At 45.1% G+C, this 18,578-nt stretch overlaps 3 protein-coding genes across 14 annotated transcripts in view; 1 reads left to right on the forward strand and 2 right to left on the reverse strand.

The window, feature by feature from the left end:
* Positions 1-2,785: 2,785 nt before the first annotated feature.
* LOC142888736 (uncharacterized) lies at positions 2,786-6,201 on the reverse strand. The gene is made up of 5 exons (XM_076027136.1): positions 6,054-6,201; positions 5,514-5,876; positions 4,398-4,736; positions 4,007-4,315; positions 2,786-3,897 (listed from the first exon to the last, which is right to left on the reverse strand). Exons 1-5 carry the CDS (start codon positions 6,106-6,108, stop codon positions 3,536-3,538), a joined length of 1,428 nt encoding a protein of 475 aa, XP_075883251.1. The 5' UTR covers positions 6,109-6,201; the 3' UTR covers positions 2,786-3,535.
* Positions 6,202-6,686: 485 nt separating this feature from the next.
* On the forward strand, positions 6,687-13,330 carry LOC142888752 (retinoic acid receptor RXR-beta-A-like). 5 transcript variants are annotated; one of them, XM_076027156.1, is made up of 11 exons: positions 6,687-6,857; positions 7,954-8,147; positions 8,300-8,453; positions 8,639-8,848; positions 9,789-9,949; positions 10,080-10,209; positions 10,880-11,006; positions 11,092-11,133; positions 11,278-11,369; positions 11,466-11,571; positions 11,662-13,330. In XM_076027156.1, exons 2-11 carry the CDS (start codon positions 8,007-8,009, stop codon positions 11,804-11,806), a joined length of 1,308 nt encoding a protein of 435 aa, XP_075883271.1. In that variant the 5' UTR covers positions 6,687-6,857; positions 7,954-8,006; the 3' UTR covers positions 11,807-13,330. The 5 variants fall into 5 exon arrangements, with proteins under 5 accessions (XP_075883271.1, XP_075883255.1, XP_075883290.1 ...); XM_076027140.1 differs by having other exon boundaries at positions 6,688-6,866; XM_076027175.1 differs by having other exon boundaries at positions 6,692-6,866; positions 8,639-8,818.
* Positions 13,331-13,782: 452 nt separating this feature from the next.
* Positions 13,783-18,578, reverse strand: part of fhod3b (formin homology 2 domain containing 3b) — an 81,454-nt gene continuing 76,658 nt past the window's right edge. For 6 of the 8 annotated variants that reach the window (XM_076027126.1, XM_076027112.1, XM_076027127.1 and 3 more), the window contains 4 exons: positions 17,854-17,874; positions 17,085-17,274; positions 16,165-16,326; positions 13,783-16,043 (listed from right to left, as the gene is read on the reverse strand). In XM_076027126.1, coding sequence (XP_075883241.1) covers positions 15,961-16,043; positions 16,165-16,326; positions 17,085-17,274; positions 17,854-17,874 — 456 coding nt within the window. In that variant the 3' untranslated portion in view covers positions 13,783-15,960. The remainder of the gene's footprint in view (positions 16,044-16,164; positions 16,327-17,084; positions 17,275-17,853; positions 17,875-18,578) is intronic. The other 2 variants (XM_076027128.1, XM_076027119.1) reach the window with 1 other exon arrangement.

Genomic DNA, 18,578 nt, shown 5'->3' on the forward strand with positions numbered 1-18,578 from the left:
TGCAAGTAGTAGCACTATTGAACAAGTATGTATAAATATATAGTAGACATTTTCGCTTTTTTTTTTTATCAAACAGGTAATTAATATCTTTCAAGGTTTACATTTTCTTTTTAATTACACTAATAATTTGTACATGCAAGTTTGCTGAGAGCAATTTAGTACTAACTCACTGAGGGAAATGACACAGACAGGTTTGCAGAGACCAGGACACACTTTATTTAATTGCAAGTGAACATTTTGTTTCAAGATACCATGAGAAAAGGCAATCAAAAGCAATTCACCACAGAATTAAGCCTTAAATTTCTTCAGTAATGTTTCCTGAACGCTATAATTAAACACAGAAAAGACAAGATTTTGCTCCAGAATGATTATCCTGGCTAATTTGCTAGACTGAGGCAATGACTCTTTGAGACGCTGTCTTAATTGTTGGCCGTGCTCCTCCGTACACCTTCTATTTATGGATAAATGCTTATTACAGTCAGCATTATGCATAAATGTAACACCTTCTCTTGCATTATAATATTGTTTGAACACAGGAGGGGATAGACTTTTCGATTTAAAACTTGAAGTCTGCTTGGCAGTACAAGAAGCTGATCCACTCCTTTCACAAAGACATTCATGAGTGCTCATCAGCTCGCTATTTTTAAAACAGTATGGTTTTCTGCTGCAGCCATCACCTGGAACTGAAAGTAAGAAAGCTGGAAGGCCAATGGAGACTTCGTGCTCACAATAGGCTTTGACATTTGAAAGCAGAAGTAAGTCCAACGTTTTTCCTCTTCTTCAGTCAACATCATTTTGGGTCCTGCAAAGTCGCACTTCTTCGCAACAGTTTAAAATTTGTTTAAAATGTAATAAAAAGTTTGTTGTTTTTGTGCACTTGCTCTCCCCATGCTCATCCCCCCTATGTTGCTGCTCGTATCCTGCAGTGGGAGGGAGTAAGCGGGAGTCGGGAGCCTGATGTCCATCCGCAACTCCTGGGTCTGACAAAGTATCACAAGAATTGCGTTTGGACAATCAGCACCAAATTCCCCATCAAACTCAAGATAAGCAGCTCCTGGAATCAATCCTGTGGGGTGGAGGAAGAGACAAGTTGGCAAGAAGTTAGATATTTTTGCTGAAGCTGTCTTTAGTAGATGATTTGGACTATGTGAAGAGGTTTTTTTTTTCCAAAGTGGGTTTTTGGTTAAAAAAAAATAATAATAAAAAGAAGAGGTGTGGGGGGATTCATATTTGCATGTTGTTATCTAGTATGTGCTTTCTTTTTAACTGTGGTCAGTAAAGTTGTGAAATTGTAAACTAACTAAATAAATAAATACAACAAAAATGTAATACTTACATATATTACTGCGATAATTGTCCCAAAACGCAGGTTTAAACTTTCTGTTCCTGTGCCCAACAAGTCTAATCTTCATCCCTCCAAACTTTGTCAAATATTGCAAATCCTCTTCTCCGCGCGTGTGCGTCCGTCCTCGTCTGCTGCTCGTCCAGTTTGCCTGTCCATGCCCCCTTTCCCTACCTCTAACCCCTATATCCATCTCATTACATGCAGGAGTGGGGTTACCTAAGAGACCCAGCCTCAATGGAGAAAATCTCTTTTTCTACAATTAAGTGTGAAAGTGACAGAAGGGAAAGAAGGCAGGGATCTGTGGACGGCTGAATAGAAGAGCGGGAAGGACACAAGTGCGCATGGCAGGTAGAGGAGACCGAAGTTAAAATCTAATATGGTCACTCATTTATGATTAATAAAAGTTTAATTGTCAAAAATTTTCACAAGAAATAATGCACACAAGCGACAACGCATGTGGAAATGTTTTACATGAATGGTTGAATGACTTCCTGTATTTTTTCCCTTTGGATTTTGGGAAATTTTGGATTCAGCCAAAAAGAAAAAAAAAGCTGTTCTTTAATAAGTAAAGCAAATGATTAAAAGCTTGTTTGATAAATTATTACAATGCAAATCTCAGAAGATACACATTGTGGCCCAAAAGTGGACCTCCATTCATCCAAATCTTCATAAATAGAGCTGTGTGGCAGCGGCACTTGAAATTGGATTAGGCCAAATTAGGTTGCATTACATGGCTCCCATGAAGGTGAATTATGTCTTCTCCCATAATCTCTGAAAATGCAGAGGGAGTGACCGGCTGCCTTCCATGGAAAGACGTGCACAAAAGGGTGTGGCGTGGGAATGTCCTCTAGGGGTCAGGAGTGAGGGCGAAGGTGTCAGAGGTCAGAGGCAGCTGGACAGCACAGAAGAGAGGAGGAGGAGGAGGAGGAGGAGGAGGAGGCTGAGAAAAGGAGGTGACGGGTGGGTGGGAGAGGAGGTGGGGTGTTCCAGCGGCGGCTTGACGGGACCCAATGGAACATTAACATTGAACTGATGGGAGGCTCACTGGCCAATGGCCATTTGTCGTTGGATGGTGGGCTAAGCTATGACACCAACTGGTGTAATGGTCCGTGGTAATTGACAAGTGACAAGAGCCTCATTGTGGATGCAAAAGCGTTTATCAGAATGCAGCAGAGGATTACAAGCACCGGGCAAACTGCTGCTCGGCGCCTCTGGATCGGGCCTGTTGAAACAGATTTTTACTGAGTGATGCCCTTAAACCTGATATATCTGATTGTTGTAAACAATGTAAGAGCCAAAAAGTGTGAGCCATGTTCTGAAGTCATTGCCACGCAGTGATTCCCTCCAACGCCCCCCCACCCCCCACCCGCCCACCACTACCACCTTCTTTTCCCCACATTTTCCCCTTTCCCTTCTCTTCTCAATAAAGAAATAAGTGAATCATGCAGCACACACATTTATTGCTCAGTCAAACTTTTAGGCTTTAGTTTACCAAAAAAAAAAAATCTATGTTTTAAAAAAATAAATGAAAAAATAAAAAAGCATGTAAAGTTTCTCCAAATCTGAGCTCTGCATCAGATCTTTATTTGTGAACAGTCACGACATTTATTTCACAGTTTGATCCTTTCACAGACAGAGCAACACGCTCTGTGTTTTTTGTTTTTGCTGCGTTCCCATGCTTTGGGAACCTCAAGGGTGCAGACAGGAAGGTGAGCGTCTGTGGGCGCCGTCTTCCAGCTAGTGAAGGTCAGGTCAGCAGGGCAGCGGGCGGTCTGGTCCTGGACGGCGCTCTGGAGGTCTGGGGGATAAAAAAAAAAGAAAAAAAGAAAAAGAGGGGCCTGCCCAGGGGGTCAACATGCAAATGGTAACCCGTGAGTGAAAGGCGTCAAGCGGATCAATGTTCTCATCACTCTTGCCGCTCATGGCTGAGAATGTGCACGCCTACACGCCACATGAGGTTTTTAGGTTTAATGAAATTCAGTGCCAACAATGGAGGACAGCAGCTGTATTCTAACAAAGCTAGGAGCATGATGTCATATGTGAGCTCTGGTTAGAACCTTGGGCGCTCCGCTGTTGCTTCCCTGCTGGTATATGCGTGTTGTAGGGTGAAAAACACGAGGGGAAGGCTCCTCGTGGCAAGAAGGCATCTTAAAATTCCCTGTGGCACTGCACGCCGGCGGCCCGCTGCGCTCATCCAGTGCACGCGGCGCAGATGAAGTTCAGCGCTTCTGTCTCGGACAAGCCGACCCACTGCTGCCCCCCAGTGGCCTCAACGGCACCTGTAACGCCACAGCCGTATTCCCTGTCTAATCCTTGTCCCGGGGCCCAGTTCAGGTAGCAGGCAGACGTTGAACTTGTCCAGAACCAGAAGTTGAAGTTGCAGGCGTAGCGCAGGCCGATCCAGACGTGAGCGGACGTGGCGTTCCTCGCCGCTTCAGCCGCCTGCCGCTGAATATCTTGGTTATTAATGTGGACAAGGTCAACGTGGTGCTTCCTGCAGTAAGTCATCGCCTGGATCCACGTCATGTTTTCCTGGATCAGAATCAGGTTTCCTGAAGGAAGGCAACATAAAGAAAGTGAAAACTGGGGAGTGGAAGCAGGAATTTGTGCTCAACAAAAGCAAAGCGGCGCTGGGGTGTAATTTCTTTTTTTTTTTGTCACCTGAATCCAAAGTGATGCTGCTGGTTGTCGGCTGAACCGGCGTCTCCACCGGTGTTGCTGATGTTGTTGTGGCTGATGTTGCTGACGATGCATTGCTAATGTCAGTGGTTAAAGTGCTTGACACCCGCTCTGTTGTGACTGTCACTGCCGACGGACTGACAGTTGTCGGCCCACTCGTGGAACTCTGGGTGGTGCTTTGTCCATTAGTCACGGTAAAGTGATACGTTACGATGATGTCCTGGCTTGAACTGCTTGAGGAAGTGGCGTCCTGTGTACTTGGCGGGCTGGTTGTCGAAGAATATTTCATAGCTGCAAGGGTCACAATTGACGGACTCAGCACGCACGCAATGAAAGTCTCGGTTTTACAAAGGTCCGAACAGCACCAACTTACCCCCTTGGCAGAAGAACCTGCGTTTGCCGGTGCAGGACAAGTCATTCCACTTCCCTTCGTGTACAAATATGGCAGCAACACAGTCCTGACCTTCATGGTAGCTGGGCTGAGACCTCCTCCAGTAGCGGAACGACGAGCCACTGCCGTCGGACCACCTCCAGGCATCTTGGAAGAGGCCTATCCACACAGTCTGCGAGCTGGAAGCGTTGTGCACTGCCTCATTCTCTTCTGCTGACTGAATGCCGACGAGATCGGACGATAAGTCCCTGCAGTGATCCTGAGCGTCCTGCCAAGATTTTCTGTCGGCCACGAAAACATAAGCGCTGCTCTCATTGTTGTCTGCAAACACAATAAACAGTTATGACTGTCATACTCTGGAAACAAGACACTTTAAAGCAGCACTGTGTAGTTGCGCAGTACTTTCAAATTAATTTTTGCAATTAATTTGGCTAGCCGGAATAGAACGATTTAACAGTGCCTGTTCGGGCTTGACAGGCACTGTTCCTGTGAGGAGTTACAGGGGAAAAGTTCTCACGGGTTCTCACGGGTTCTCTAGAGAAGGTGCCTGGCCAGGCAACCAAAGTTATGAAGTCCTATGCTAGGCCAACTGGGTAATTCTAAAAATATAAGCAACCAATAAATGGAACACTGAAAAAAGAAGAAGAAGATCAAGAAGATTTCAAGACAAAAAAAAACAACTGTTGTTTTAATAAATCCTGGAAGATGTTCAGGTACTACCCGAAAAATTAGAACATCAAGTAAAAGTTGTTTTACTTTGGCAATTTAACATAAAAGATGAAACCAACAAATTTTATTGAGCCATTACACGCAAATTGACATCTCAAGCAGTTCCTTGTTGTAACTTTGCTGATTAAGATTTTCAGCTTATTAAAACCACAACTCAGAAAATGATTATACAATTTGAGGGTTTTTTTTTAAGCTGCAAGACCTGATGAGCAAAATCCAAAGAAATAAAAACTTGAAATATATTGATTTGCATATTATTCCTTTATATACTATGCCACATTCACCTTTTAAGTTGAACTGCAGAAACACAGCAACCTTTTCAGCAGATTCTAACTTCCCGGGCAGTACCAGCGGTTCCACTTAACTTACCGTGACAAACAAAACTCCTCTTCGTTCTACACGGACTCTCGAACCACTCTCCGTCCTCGTTCATCGCTGCACACGCGTCTTCGTCATTGTTCAGTGGATTTCCTTCTCTCCAATTTAAGAACTCGACCACTTGGCCGGGCCGCGTCCAGCGCCACCGTGGCTGATTTCCAATCTCCAGGCCTATCCAGGCTCTCTGAACAGATCTATTGGAAGCCAGAGCGATTAATTCATGCATGTCTGTGAAGTTGTGAACGGTAGCGACGTCAGAGTACGCGTCCCTGCAGTAGGCCTTTGCATCTTCAAAGGATTTCGAAAGCTCGACGAGGTGGAACTCTGAAAGTCCAAGGACAATTAGGCAAAATCCTGCATGACACAAAGAAAAACACAAGGTTACTGCAGTGCTAATAAGGAGTGTGATTGAGAAAAAAACAACAACATCTAATCAGTTTAACATTGTATAGCTTTGAATTTAGACACTAACAAAATGCAAAATAAAGCATGCAGGCCTCTGTTCTAAAGCATGTAGGCTTCTGTTCATACCTGACATGAACAGCAGATACGAGTCTCGTGTCCTTCTCATCACTGTGAGTCCCATTTTGACAAATTGAAAGTGTCAGTACGTGCCAAGGTGAAGTGGTTGACTGGTGAGGTAAACTGGAGCAGTGAGGAGCTCAGTGTGTTTGCTCTGAGAATGCCACCTGACCTGTTTGTTGTGTTGCCATTCTTCTTCACAGACAGCCCAGGCAGGTTTTCAGGTTCCAGCGAGAGGCTGTGATGAGTTGGAGGTAAAACCCCTGCCTCTGTGCTGGTGTCAGGTGGGCTGTGTATGAGGTGGCACACAATGTATTCATAATCTCACACCCTGGTGTGTTTAAAGCCTGCCGTTCAATATAAGTCATAATAACGTTTTCACGCCGGGACACTGAAACGTCAACGATCTGCCTCAGAACAATGCATGCAGCTTTATCATAAACGTTTTCAAATGATAATGTGATGCTGTTGAACGCTTCTATATCCTGGTGATATTGTGGGCGAGTGGGCGTCTTTTCTCACAATATTCGTACGTACGACGTTTAAAATGTTGCTCACACAATGTGGAACACTGTAGTAAAATCTCCCTAATTAAATCATAACTCACGCTCACTGGGTATCATATGACAGCAATGTTATGGGTGGTCCCATGAGACATTTTAGCTCTGGGGGGGTGCTGGCACCGAGCCACCATGGCCCGTAAACAACAACAGTGTCAAGTTGGAGTAAATTGGATTTAGCGGACGGCCCGTTGTCTGGCGCTCGTCTCGAGTCGGCACGGAAAGCGAAGTGGCTTCCAACAATGCGTCACAGGTGTGTCTGGTAAGTAATTCCAACCTTCAAACGACCATGAGCTTGTTTTGTCATAAAGCTATTCCGTCAGACTGTCGCTCCGTGCCGTGCTCAAGGCTAATGCTAGCCACATTTGTAAAGTTAGCCTTAAATTCAGCTACAACAGGCAAAGAGGTTAATCGTTGCTTGTTGGACAACAACGGACTTGGTTGAAGTCATCCGATGGCCGTCGGTCTAGTAACCCTCACACACATTGGGGAGTACCGGTAAATTGCCGTACCGTAAGTTAAGAATTAAAAAAATAAAATAAGGTGAAGTGATTTTGATTAGCTTCGCGTACATCTCCGAAGCTAATGTTAGCATTAGCTCGAGGCTTGGCCAGCCTCTGGATTTGCTGTGAGCTAACAAGCTAAGAAACGGATAAAGCAGACTGTTTTCTCGAAAATACTCTCTTTACCAGTCGGTACTCAGGCTCGCGTTTATTTTTTAAAGCCTGTAGGAGTAAGCACACCCGCTTAGAGTTTCCATTTTAACCCGTTTAACGCCGTTCCCCCAGTGAACACCGTGGTTCGTTAGCAACCGTTAGCAAACGTGAGACGTTACTGCGATGCAGTGCAGCTATCCTTCAAAAACAAACTAATACCAATGGTTTTTGTGACTTGTTTAATTGGATCGTGGGGTAATCCTACACAATACACTGGTGTTTTAAATGACCATTGGCTATATTAAAAACCAAAATGTCGTATTTTCCCCCTATCAAAATTTCTTATAGTAATGTGTGTTGAGCTTGTTTTATGCCAGGGCTTTGATTAGCGTTTAGGACAGGGGATTTCGCGTAGGAAACGGGTAAAACGAATCGTATACAGTTTTATTTCGTCACAAAATATAAACATCGAATCGTATTTTGTTGGAACGATAGCAAAACAACAAATACTTGGGAGCCGTTTAATGCTAGCTCTTTTTTTTTTTTTTTTTTGGGTGTAATTACCGTCATTAAATAATTCAGTGCGTTGGACTTGTTTCTCTAGTTCGATGTTTTTTCTATACATCCCGGAGGATATAAATGACCTGAATAAAAAACCAAGGGCTAATATTCTCTTTTCTCTATCGCTGGCAGACTGATATCCTTCAGACGGGACATCGTCCTCTTCCGTGGATATTTTTAAAGCCATGTCCTCACAGCAGCCCAGCAGTTCAGCCTCTAATAGTCCCACCAACATCTTGGGTTCTCCGTTCTCTGTGATAAGCCCCTCAATTAACTCCCCTGTGGTCTCACCCTCTCTGGGATTTGGACCTGTCAGCAACAATCAGGTACTTCGGTCCCCGTCGACTCAATTTTTTTTCTTATTGCTAAGATTAGCCTGGTGTGTTTAACTTGCACAAGTGCTTACTTTGTGTTGTATATCACAAGTTTGGTCACATCCTAGCACACTGTTGCATTGTGTCTGTCTTGCATTTCCCAGATTTCTTCTTCAGCGCCCGTGTCAGGGATGCACTCAATTAGCAGCTCAGAAGATATCAAGCCTCCTTTTGGCCTGAGGCCCGTGCCAGCTTACAGCCCTGGACAAATGGTGTCTCAGAAACGGCTTTGTGTCATCTGCGGAGACCGCTCATCTGGTGAGTGAGCGTGCTCAGAGCAGACCCCTGCTGCAGGACAACACATCAGTGAAAGGCCACTTTAATCGTCCAGTAAATGCACCGTTTGATTTGTCAGCCATCAGCAGGAAATGGATCTCAGTGAATGACTTCAATGACCATGATCAGTTTGTAACCTACTGCTATTTACCTCCCGTCACTGCCAGGCAAGCACTATGGCGTCTACAGCTGTGAAGGCTGCAAGGGTTTCTTCAAACGAACAGTCCGCAAAGACCTGAGCTACACCTGCAGGGATAACAAGGAGTGCTTGGTGGACAAGCGCCAGCGCAATCGCTGCCAGTACTGCCGCTACCAGAAGTGCCTGGCCATGGGCATGAAGAGGGAAGGTATGAGTGGGCAACCGGTGTGCAGTGGAGGTTGGTGTAAACAAGTAAAGTTCAAAAGGATGAGTCTGATATTCTGATGTTAACATTAAAAGGGAATTGATTGAGAACTGTGTATGTAAGCCCAATCCAATGAGGTCATATAGGATTAGGTCAGTATGTGTGGTGGATGTGAGGTGGGTGGGATAAGCCGACTATAAATAGCCTAAACAAATCACCTCTGTCATCCTATGTTATCTTTGTATGCTTTTCTAATCTGCAGCCTTCTTCACTTTTAAACGTCAACCATGTAAACTTGGTGCTTTGGTGACTGATGTCTACATTTAGACAATGCTGTAATTTCACATTCTATTGAAAATCAGCCTCCTTCATTAATCGCACCAATAAGTAATTCTGAGTGTAAAAAAATCTGTTGAAAATGCAGAGGAGATTGTTTGTAATTATCCTGCGGCTCTTAACTGGGTAATGGTTACTGCATTTAGAATCAAAGGGGGATGAAAACCTGTTTGGATGCATTTCTGGAATGTGCTTTGTTTCTTTTGTCGGGAGAGGTGTGTTGTGCTTCTTCAGCTGTAGAGGACAAACTGTTCCTTTCTTCTGATGTTACCTGAAGTCTTTCAGCCCTCAGTTGTCCTCGTGATGTTTGCGGCCTGTTAGAACGTCACAAATCTGGAGCTGAGCTGCCATCTGTGATGGGCAGATGAATCTGATTTCTTCTTCTTGATTTATTGAATGTGTTCAATGTTGGCCGGGGCCTTGTGTGTGAGAGCTCATTCAAAAGCGAACTAATCTCAACACTCTTGGCTCATCCTGTCGCTGGTAATGATGAAGGGTTGTCGTATTGGAGAGTATAATTAAAACAAGGTTCCACTCCCTGATAATAAATGCTTCTTGCATGTCTGCACTTTGTTTTTCTTTTGTTTTTCTAGTTAGTAGATGCATGTTGATGTTAAATGTCTGTCCCCCGATGCAGCGGTCCAGGAGGAGCGCCAGAGGAACAGGGAGCGCGAAGGCGAGCTGGAGTTCAGTGGCGGCTCGAACGAGGAGATGCCCGTGGAGAAGATTCTAGAAGCCGAGACCGCTGTGGAGCAGAAGACTGAGCTTCACTCCGACGGCGGCTCTGCCGGCAGCTCAGTGAGTCGTTCAGCTTTTGCTTCTGAGAGCCGGTGCAGTATTCAAAGAACCTGGAGGTCTTTTCACCGGGGTCCTGGGTTTGGTTTTCGCTGCGGCTCCCTTGAAAGCTTTATTTATGGTTTGCCCACAGCCCCACGATGCAGTCACCAACATCTGCCAGACGGCTGACAAACAGCTGTATGCCCTGGTGGAGTGGGCCAAGAGAATCCCTCACTTCTCCGAGCTGCCACTCGACGATCAGGTCATCCTTCTGCGTGCAGGTACGGTCCAGGCAAAGTGGCACCGGCACCTGCTGTTTATCGCTGCGTCACTTTTGCAAAGTGTTGCTGAACCCAAAAAAAACCCAAAACTGCATTGGTAGAGTTCACGATACAGACTCCATTTCCTGTTGTTCCTGAAAGCCAAATGCAGGCGGCCACGACAACCGCACAGTTTCATACAGGAGGCCAATGAAAGCCATCAGCCAGATCACCTGACTTGTTGATATTTCTTTTCATTTATTGTGGACGCAGATCAGATTAATTTATCTCTAAAAGAGGATTTACAGAAGCGTGATTTCACCCGCAGGGCAACTCAGACATTTCTCTCTCTTTCAATCTTAGATTTTTGCAAAGGTTTGAAAGTTGAAGTTGGCGATGAAGCCAAAATGCATGATGTCCAACTGTCACTGCTTCCTTTCTCCATTACATACTCTGTCAGAGTTCATTAGTTCAAGTTTAATGTTCTTTAAGCCACGGGTTCTTGATCGCCACCTTGAGTTTTCTGCCATTTCCAGTCTAAGATTGCAATGATTGGAAACAAACCTCCTCCATTCAGATCGAGCGATGCTGCGATGTTAAAGAGAGATTTGAAAACTGCTGTTTGCAATTGGCTGACTTTTGAGTTTGGCGTCGCCGCCACGACTCACCGGTGTCTCGTCCCGTCGGCCAGGCTGGAACGAGCTCCTCATCGCCTCCTTCTCCCACCGCTCCATCGCTCTGAAAGACGGAGTTCAGCTGGCCTCGGAGCTGCAGCGCGACAGCGCCAACAGCGGCGGCGTCGGAGCCATTTTTGACAGGTGCGTCCGAAAAGTGAATTTACAAGCGGATCGAGTCGACTTTACACGTGCAGCATCTGAATTGAAGTGCGGCTCTCTTCAACAGCGAGAGTGTGCAGAGTGCAGAGGTCGGCGCCATTTTTGACAGGTAAGTGTGTGTGTGTGTGTGTGTGTGTGTGTGTGTGTGTGTGTGTGTGTGTGTGTGTGTGTGTGTGTGTGTGTGTGTGTGTGTGTGTGTGTGTGTGTGTGTGTGTGTGTTTTAATTAACTGTCTGAATTCTGCCGTTCTTCAGGGTTCTGACAGAGCTTGTCAATAAAATGAGAGATATGCAAATGGACAAAACTGAGCTGGGCTGCCTCCGAGCCATCGTCCTCTTCAACCCAGGTGGCCGAACGGCGTCAGAACTTTCCCATATCTAGCTGGAACGGTGCGCGGGACGTCTTGGAGCTCGCTGACGTTTGCTCTGTGTTTTGACCGCAGATGCTAAAGGACTGTCCAACTCCAGCGAGGTGGAGCTCCTCAGAGAAAAGGTCTATGCATCATTGGAATCCTACTGCAAACAGAGATACCCGGAGCAGCAGGGAAGGTGAGTCCAGCGGTCGTCGGCTCGCCGCTTCTCATCTCTTCAGTCTGACGGCACCGAGTGAATTTTCCCTCCTCTCCTGCCCCGACTCAGGTTCGCTAAGCTCCTCCTCCGACTTCCGGCACTGCGCTCCATCGGCTTGAAGTGCTTGGAGCACCTGTTCTTCTTCAAGCTGATCGGCGACACGCCTATTGACACTTTCCTCATGGAAATGCTTGAAGCTCCCCACCATTTTTAATAGCTAGGACATGCGTACTGTGGTTAGGCTTAGATAGCTGAGGTCTGGGAAGTTGGAGTGGGACTGGAGTGGCACTTTAAGTTCTTTGAAGATTTGTCAGTTTGTCTCACCGCTTGTCTGGGTTTCACTATTTCAGTGCAGCACAGATTTGCTCTTTAGACCAAACCTAAGGCTTGGCAAGATCTAATAGCTGGTGCTAAACGTTCAAATAATTTCATAAGGAATATGGTAGTTAATAAAGGTATTTTTCAAAAGTGTAAACTTTTACATATTTTCCCTCCCAGGAGCTCTGATTTGGGGATACATTTTTATATGAGCTTTTAAGACACCTTAAACTACATGCCTGATGTTTCTTCAGCTGAACTTGTCCCTAAAAAAAAAAAGAAAAAAAAAGGCTGTTTCTGTTCTAAAGAAGGCAACCCAAATCATTACTGTATGTCAGAACAGTCTTCCTCCTTGTATAATTTCTATAACGCCCTGTGTAGAACTTTACCAGACCAGCGCCGGGGATGGTCCCCCCCACCCCCCTCAGCTTTGAGTGTACTCGAACCCATTGCAGTAACTGTCGACTAAATTTGAACCCTTTACCCTGAGATTGATGACGGCTCCAGACGGGTCCATCCGGGATCAGCTCTTTGTGTCTGGTACAGCCTGTGTTTACTTTATTGCAAATTCTAAAACCTAATCACTGGTTCACACTGAAGCTGCACTGCAGACTTGCCATGTCCTTATTTTATTTTTTTCCTTTCAAAGACAGACATCCACTAAAAGGCCTGGCCTTTAAGGAGTCAGGTGTTTGTTTTTTTGGTGCTATTTTAAAGCGAATTTGACATTATTGGTGCTGACACACACCAAAAAACCCAGGCCTAAGGAAATATGCAAAAGAAACAAAAAAAATCCCTTTTGAAATCTTCTTGTTTTTAAGTAGCAATATAAAATGTAAACTGCATAAGAGCTTCTTCCTGTCCGTCATTCAGGGCTTTTACTAAGTAAATCATGTCTAGTGGAAAGGGAATTCTCCATTTTTTTAATTTATATACAATTTTGAGGTACTGTGCAAAGGTAATTGTTCAGGGAAAATGTACATTGATGAATTTGAATTATGATCAGGAGAAACAAATTCTATAATTCCTTCTGTGTGCCCTTGTTTTTAGTATTGAGCTCGTAAAAAGAAAACACGTCTTGGGTTGCACTGGATTTGCTGAGACTGTTTCAGTTGATTTTTAACTTTTGTGCTTTTTTTTTTTTTTTTTTCTCTTGATGCTCAGTTGTATTTTCCTTTCCCTCCCCTTTTCTAGGTAGCAGTCTTGTTATTCATCCTATGTCTGCAGTTTATTAAATGCAAACTATAATCACAGATCCATAGCACCTAAAGACAGATAGGAATTTTTAAACAAGACCAAATGAGGTTTATAGGACGACCAGATGTGTTGACAGGCTTGTCATTGACCTCAGTGTGCTCTTGAACACAAAGTGACTTGAAGCATGGGCTGTGTGGACTGAAAATAAAGAGGCTTAAGTTTTTGTGCTCGTCTTCTCTTCCTTCCCCTCGTGCGTCGGTGGGAATTTTGCACCAAATTAAAAAAAAAACAACAAAAAACCTCTACAACAAAGCGTCCTATTGGTCTGTGCTATGACATGGAGTTGTGCAATGCGAAATCTCAACATGTAGAAAAATATTTTAATTAGCCTGAAACAAGAAGGGGAGATTGATTGATGATGGGTTCATTTTTGCATTTTATCAAAAATCTTTTATCAGTCTTACTTGCCAGATTTGGTGCATTTTGAGTATGTTCGGGGGGTGGGGGGGATTGGAAACACGTAAGGTTTCCTATTGTCAGTACAATAACAATAAGAAACCTTATCAATACATTTGGGTGTGTGACCTTGGCATAAGACTGGCCGGTAACGCCAGGTTCTTCCTCCTCCTCCTCCTCCTCCTCCTCCTCAAAAAGAAACGAGATGCTGGGAAGTCATTAATTACAAGCCTTTTATTGTAGCTGTTACATAGCTCTGCTGTGTGGGCATAGATGCAACAGGAGGAAGAGTTGGTTGTCTAGCACTTGAATTCAAATTCCACAGTGATGACATGGCACAGGCAGCGACGTGGTCGGTGGGCTACTGTCAAGTTAAAAAGCAGAAACAACAATTCATGTGCACTGAGATCGAGGCTTCTACCGGGTTCCACAGGACGAGCCGATGAATTTCATCACTCCATAGGCTGTAAAGAAAAACGGTGAGTCTCTGCGTGTTTCTCTCTCAAACCAGCTCGGTTTGCTTAAATTACCTTTAGAATAATACTGCTTTTAGTCTATGATACACAATTCTACACTTGGTAAAACAACAACAAACAAACAAAAAAACAAGAACATACAGTTGTAACATGTACATCGTAGTACTTCATTCCCCCATTTGATGTTTCACTTTTACAGTCTCTCTTTGACGCCACCCTCCACAACATCCCTCCCCACTATAAATACTAAACTGTATGCTACAAATACAGTCTAAGGTGCTGAACAGGTTTCTGTAAAGTCTTTAAAAAAACATGTTTTGCTGGTAGGTTTTTTTTTTAATTTATTTTTTTAAGCGTCATGATGCAGCAACAACTTGTTTCAATAGCAGTGAAATGTACCCCCACCCCCACCCCCGCTAATTATCAACAGAGTGAAAAGCCAGCAAACAAAGTAAAACTTTGCATTTTTGCAGGCTTCTCTTTCAACAGATGAAATGAAGTTGGATAACTACTGGATATTCAACGTGCGTGTGCCTAAACCCCTGATGTTTACAGTTCCAGAGCCGAACCACTTCCGTGAATGATGAAATATCCAGTGATGTCATCTGAGCAACACATTTAATTGGGGCCGGGCCTGGATTGAACTCTTGCGTTGGACCTAAACCTGAACTTGAAACAGTCCATGGCCACCTTCAATAAGGCAACAGAATCTACCAGATCATGAGGAAAAAAAAAAAAAAAGAACATTTCCTAAATGGTCTTCAATATTCACCCTAACAACCTTTTGACATGAGATGAAATGCAATGGAACAAATGTTACCAGGGCAACATGTAAGTATATATAAAAAAAAAAGCAGTTAAAGATGGATCACAGAGTAGATATCCATGTACGTTGCTTACATTCACGTCTTCTTTCCCCTCTCTTGAGAACATCTGCAGTAAGATGTTCTTGATGATATGTCCCTGAAAACGTCTCAATAAATAACTGTCTGTAAAAAGGCACTCTGAACTGTGCATCCCATAGTTTCTAGTTATAAATAACCCGCACGGCTCGACGGAGGTCGCTCTGCACCTGCCCTCTCAGTCCAACCGTGCAAGTTGTCTACGTCTGAGCTAAACAGCACTGCTCCAATGTTTGCGTGGCGTCCTAAACGAGTGGTATCAACAGCCCCATTTGCATGGACCAAACAGTTTACTTTGACATTCACAAAAAGAAAAAAAAAAAGTCCCTCGGATCATTTTGTTCAATGAGCTCTCCAGATTGATTTTGACTGGGGCATATCGTCTGATTTAGATGTGTGAGTGGTTCGTCAGTGTCAATGTTTTCACATTTCATTGATACCTCAGCTTTTACATCCAGTGCAATTGTTTCTTGTTTGAGCACCTTCTTGAGCAAAATGAGAAGAAACACAAAACTACCACAGTAGTATACAACACAACAACCTTCTGCACGACGCCATCTTTTCAACAGATGCAATTCGTTTCTTCGATTCGCCGCTAAAACCCTGCACTCAACCCCAGCAGTGGAACGTTTAGTGCTGGCACCACAATTGGAGCCCTTTTAGGGTTCTATCAAGGCCAAAGTAGGCTGAAATAAACACAACCTGACAGCTACTCACATTTCCTAGCGTTACAAAACAGTTTTTGCATTAGATTGTTTGCAGAGTCTCTTTTGAAGGATGATTGCGATGAAGCTTTCGTGAGTGCAGATCCACGTCTATCCGACAAAGGTTAAAGGTGGAACGTGGCGCTCCGGTTCTTCTGCTGCCCTGTCAGCTCATAAATAAACTCCACTCTCACCAGGAAGCCCGATATGAACCAAACCAATAAAGACGAGCTCAACTCATCGCAACAGGCCAGAGTGCAGACGGTTGCCACGCCGGCCACGGAAGGAGCTTCCAAGGTGTCCAAAGGTCCAATTTCACACCTGCATCTCAGAACCACTGGACAGGCCGAGAGCGTTGGCCTCCTCTGTCGTCAAACCGCTCTTCAGCGTCCTCCGTACTGTTGCAAACAGGAAGTGGAAGGAGGAAGAAAACAATTAGGCTTTCCCTTTCCAGCTGGAGAAACTGCTCAGTATTATTTGCGTCAGTGCACGCTAAAGTATCGGCTGGTCGCCACTCACGTGATTTCCGGTTGACACGAGAGCGTCTCCTCTCCCGAGGCTGCGTCCGCTGGCTGGGGCCCTGAGTGGCGGAGCGGACGATCCGCTCCATGATCTCATCGGCCGTGTCGTCCGTGCCGTTCACCAGGTCGTCAGTGGCAGCGCACCAGGGGGCAACACGGCCTGCAGCAGTCCGTCAGAAGGGCTCATTGTTACAAACAGACAACTGCCATGTTGGAATATTTCAACTGACTGCAGACTGACAGAGTGTGCAGCCACAATAAAACATGACCATTCATGTGGGAATTCTACACAAAAACGTGTGTCGTGGCTCTAAAAAAGAAGGTTGAAAACCACTGAACTAGTGGTGACTAGTTCAGTGGTTCTAACGACTTCTGCTTGGTCACCAACATGGCTGAGGGTGTGAGAAGCCATGTCGTGGTGTGTTGCAAATATCAAGAAAAGATCTCGTAGTGATGAGACAAAATAAAGACAAAGGGAACGTCTGTAAATCCTGTCTAATCCGGGGGCAATGATGGCGCTGTTGCAGTTAATCTGCCATTACTGCCTTCTCAGTTTGAGACACTGGGAAATACTTGCATTTCTTAAAACTGAGGATGGTATTAATATTAGTAGGTCAAGACTGCGCAGGCATCTCAAGTCATTAGGACTGTTCAGGCGGAAAGCCCAGTCAGTCTGACAATGTGCTGGATGTGGCTCTCTTTGTGCAGGAGCAGGTGAATCAACACAGGATGCTCCATGGATACAAACTCACGCATCTGAAACGCATCCAATCTGGTTTGGTGGTGACTCAAAAACATATTTTTACAAGATTCTGATCTCGTGATTCCGAGATCTTTTCCACCCAGTGAATGCCCTGCGCTTGCGTACAGACCACTCCTTGCAAAGCTCTGACAGAAGGACGTGCTACAAGGACGGACCTCGGCTGCTGCTGGCTCGGGTGCGTGTGCGGTGGCCGGGCACCGTGGACGCGCCGCTGTCGCCGGCGTGCAAGCTGCTCTTCAGCACGGCCTTCATGTTTTCGTGCTCAGCGGCATCTTCGGCGTACTGGATACCCTGCGGCTGGCTCTCGTGCGCCTCCGCTGGGGTCGCGTTGCCAAATTTGCCGCTCTGTACACAACACAACAACAACAACAACAACATGACTGACGGTCGACTGGATGAAGAGGGAGAAAAACATGCTGTGGCTTTTGGCATTGTGGGAGTCAGTCGAGAGAACTTTGTCACATCTGTTGTCCCCTGACCCTAAATTAGAAGCGTTAGTCACAAATGGGAAAGTCCCATTACACAATGAGCATCGCACACTGCTGTGCTGTCTGTTGTCAACAATGCAGGCGTGCCCCCGTTGACTTTCACCAGGAAGAAGCTGCAGCAGCGGCTCCCCCTTGTGCAATTCACTCAACACTCCAGGCAACACCATGCACAGGCCCCGGCGCTTTCTCATTCATGAGAGGTCACACACACACACACACACACACACACACACACACACACACACACACACACACACACACACACACGCAGAACCTGTCGGTCTGAACCTGATGATTAGTGCTTCGTTAATCTACAGGAACACACCTGTTGGCTTTTTTTTGTGTTGTTCTGTTTTGTTGGGCCCTAATGGCAACGCAAACTGCTTTAGTGTGAGTCAGAGGAACGGCTGACATGCACTCGTTCGCACACAGTTACCTCGCTGTCGTCATCCTCACTCTGAAGAGGAAATGGAAAGAAGAAAAAAAATGTAAAGAAGGTGTGTCGCACGCACAGTAAACCACTGTTGACACATTTCCTCCGAGAGAAGTGAGAATTTTCTTTCCCGCAGTGAGAAAAAAATCTCCGTTCTTTGCACTTTTTGACTGGTGGGGCCACAATGGGTTCTAAAATGTGACAGAAACAGCTGTTACTCACTCATAATACAATTTCTTCAAATTCGGCGGGCCGGATTAAAAAGCTCAACAGGCCACACTTGGGCCCCCGGGCCGTAGTTTGCCCATGCCTGGGCTAAAGTGACACGTCAACCTTTAAATAAAAATATCCCTCAATGTTCCGTCCAATGGGCATTGATTTATTCATGACACTGCAGCATTAATAGCAGCAGGAGCGAGTCAAGGAGGTTTTGTGGTCTCGTCGGTGACGGGTGAGTGTTTCCTTTGGATGCACCCCGGGATAGTTCCTGATATTTAAGTGATTTCAAACTAAAAAGAAGAAATGAGTTTTATTAATCCTGTCGTAAGAGCCGCAGAGGGGAAGCACATTTCACAAAGTAAACGCTGATTATTTTCACCCCTCGTGACAGCGAGAAAGAAAACGCCGAGCCCAGGAGCAGAGAATCTCTCGAAGAATGTCGATAAGGGTTTGGGCTCGTTAATTCTCCCCCAGGGACAGCCAAAGGTTTGCATTTTCACACGGCGACG

The sequence above is a fragment of the Nelusetta ayraudi genome, unplaced genomic scaffold (assembly GCF_046127955.1).
Source record: "Nelusetta ayraudi isolate G7.1 ecotype Tasmania unplaced genomic scaffold, CSIRO-AGI_Nayr_v1 ptg000003l, whole genome shotgun sequence".
Lineage (NCBI taxonomy): Eukaryota > Metazoa > Chordata > Actinopteri > Tetraodontiformes > Monacanthidae > Nelusetta > Nelusetta ayraudi.

Excerpts from the sequence above, each read along its gene's own strand:
- LOC142888736 (XM_076027136.1), bottom strand. The coding sequence starts at position 6,108 with ATGGGACTCACAGTGATGAGAAGGACACGAGACTCGTATCTGCTGTTC. Across the intron at positions 5,877-6,053 it reads GTATCTGCTGTTCATGTCAG|GATTTTGCCTAATTGTCCTT; the intron begins GTATGAACAGAA and ends TGTGTCATGCAG. Across the intron at positions 3,898-4,006 it reads CAGCATCACTTTGGATTCAG|GAAACCTGATTCTGATCCAG; the intron begins GTGACAAAAAAA and ends GCCTTCCTTCAG.
- LOC142888752 (XM_076027156.1), top strand. The coding sequence starts at position 8,007 with ATGTCCTCACAGCAGCCCAGCAGTTCAGCCTCTAATAGTCCCACCAAC. Across the intron at positions 8,148-8,299 it reads GACCTGTCAGCAACAATCAG|ATTTCTTCTTCAGCGCCCGT; the intron begins GTACTTCGGTCC and ends TGCATTTCCCAG. Across the intron at positions 11,370-11,465 it reads CATCGTCCTCTTCAACCCAG|ATGCTAAAGGACTGTCCAAC; the intron begins GTGGCCGAACGG and ends TTTTGACCGCAG.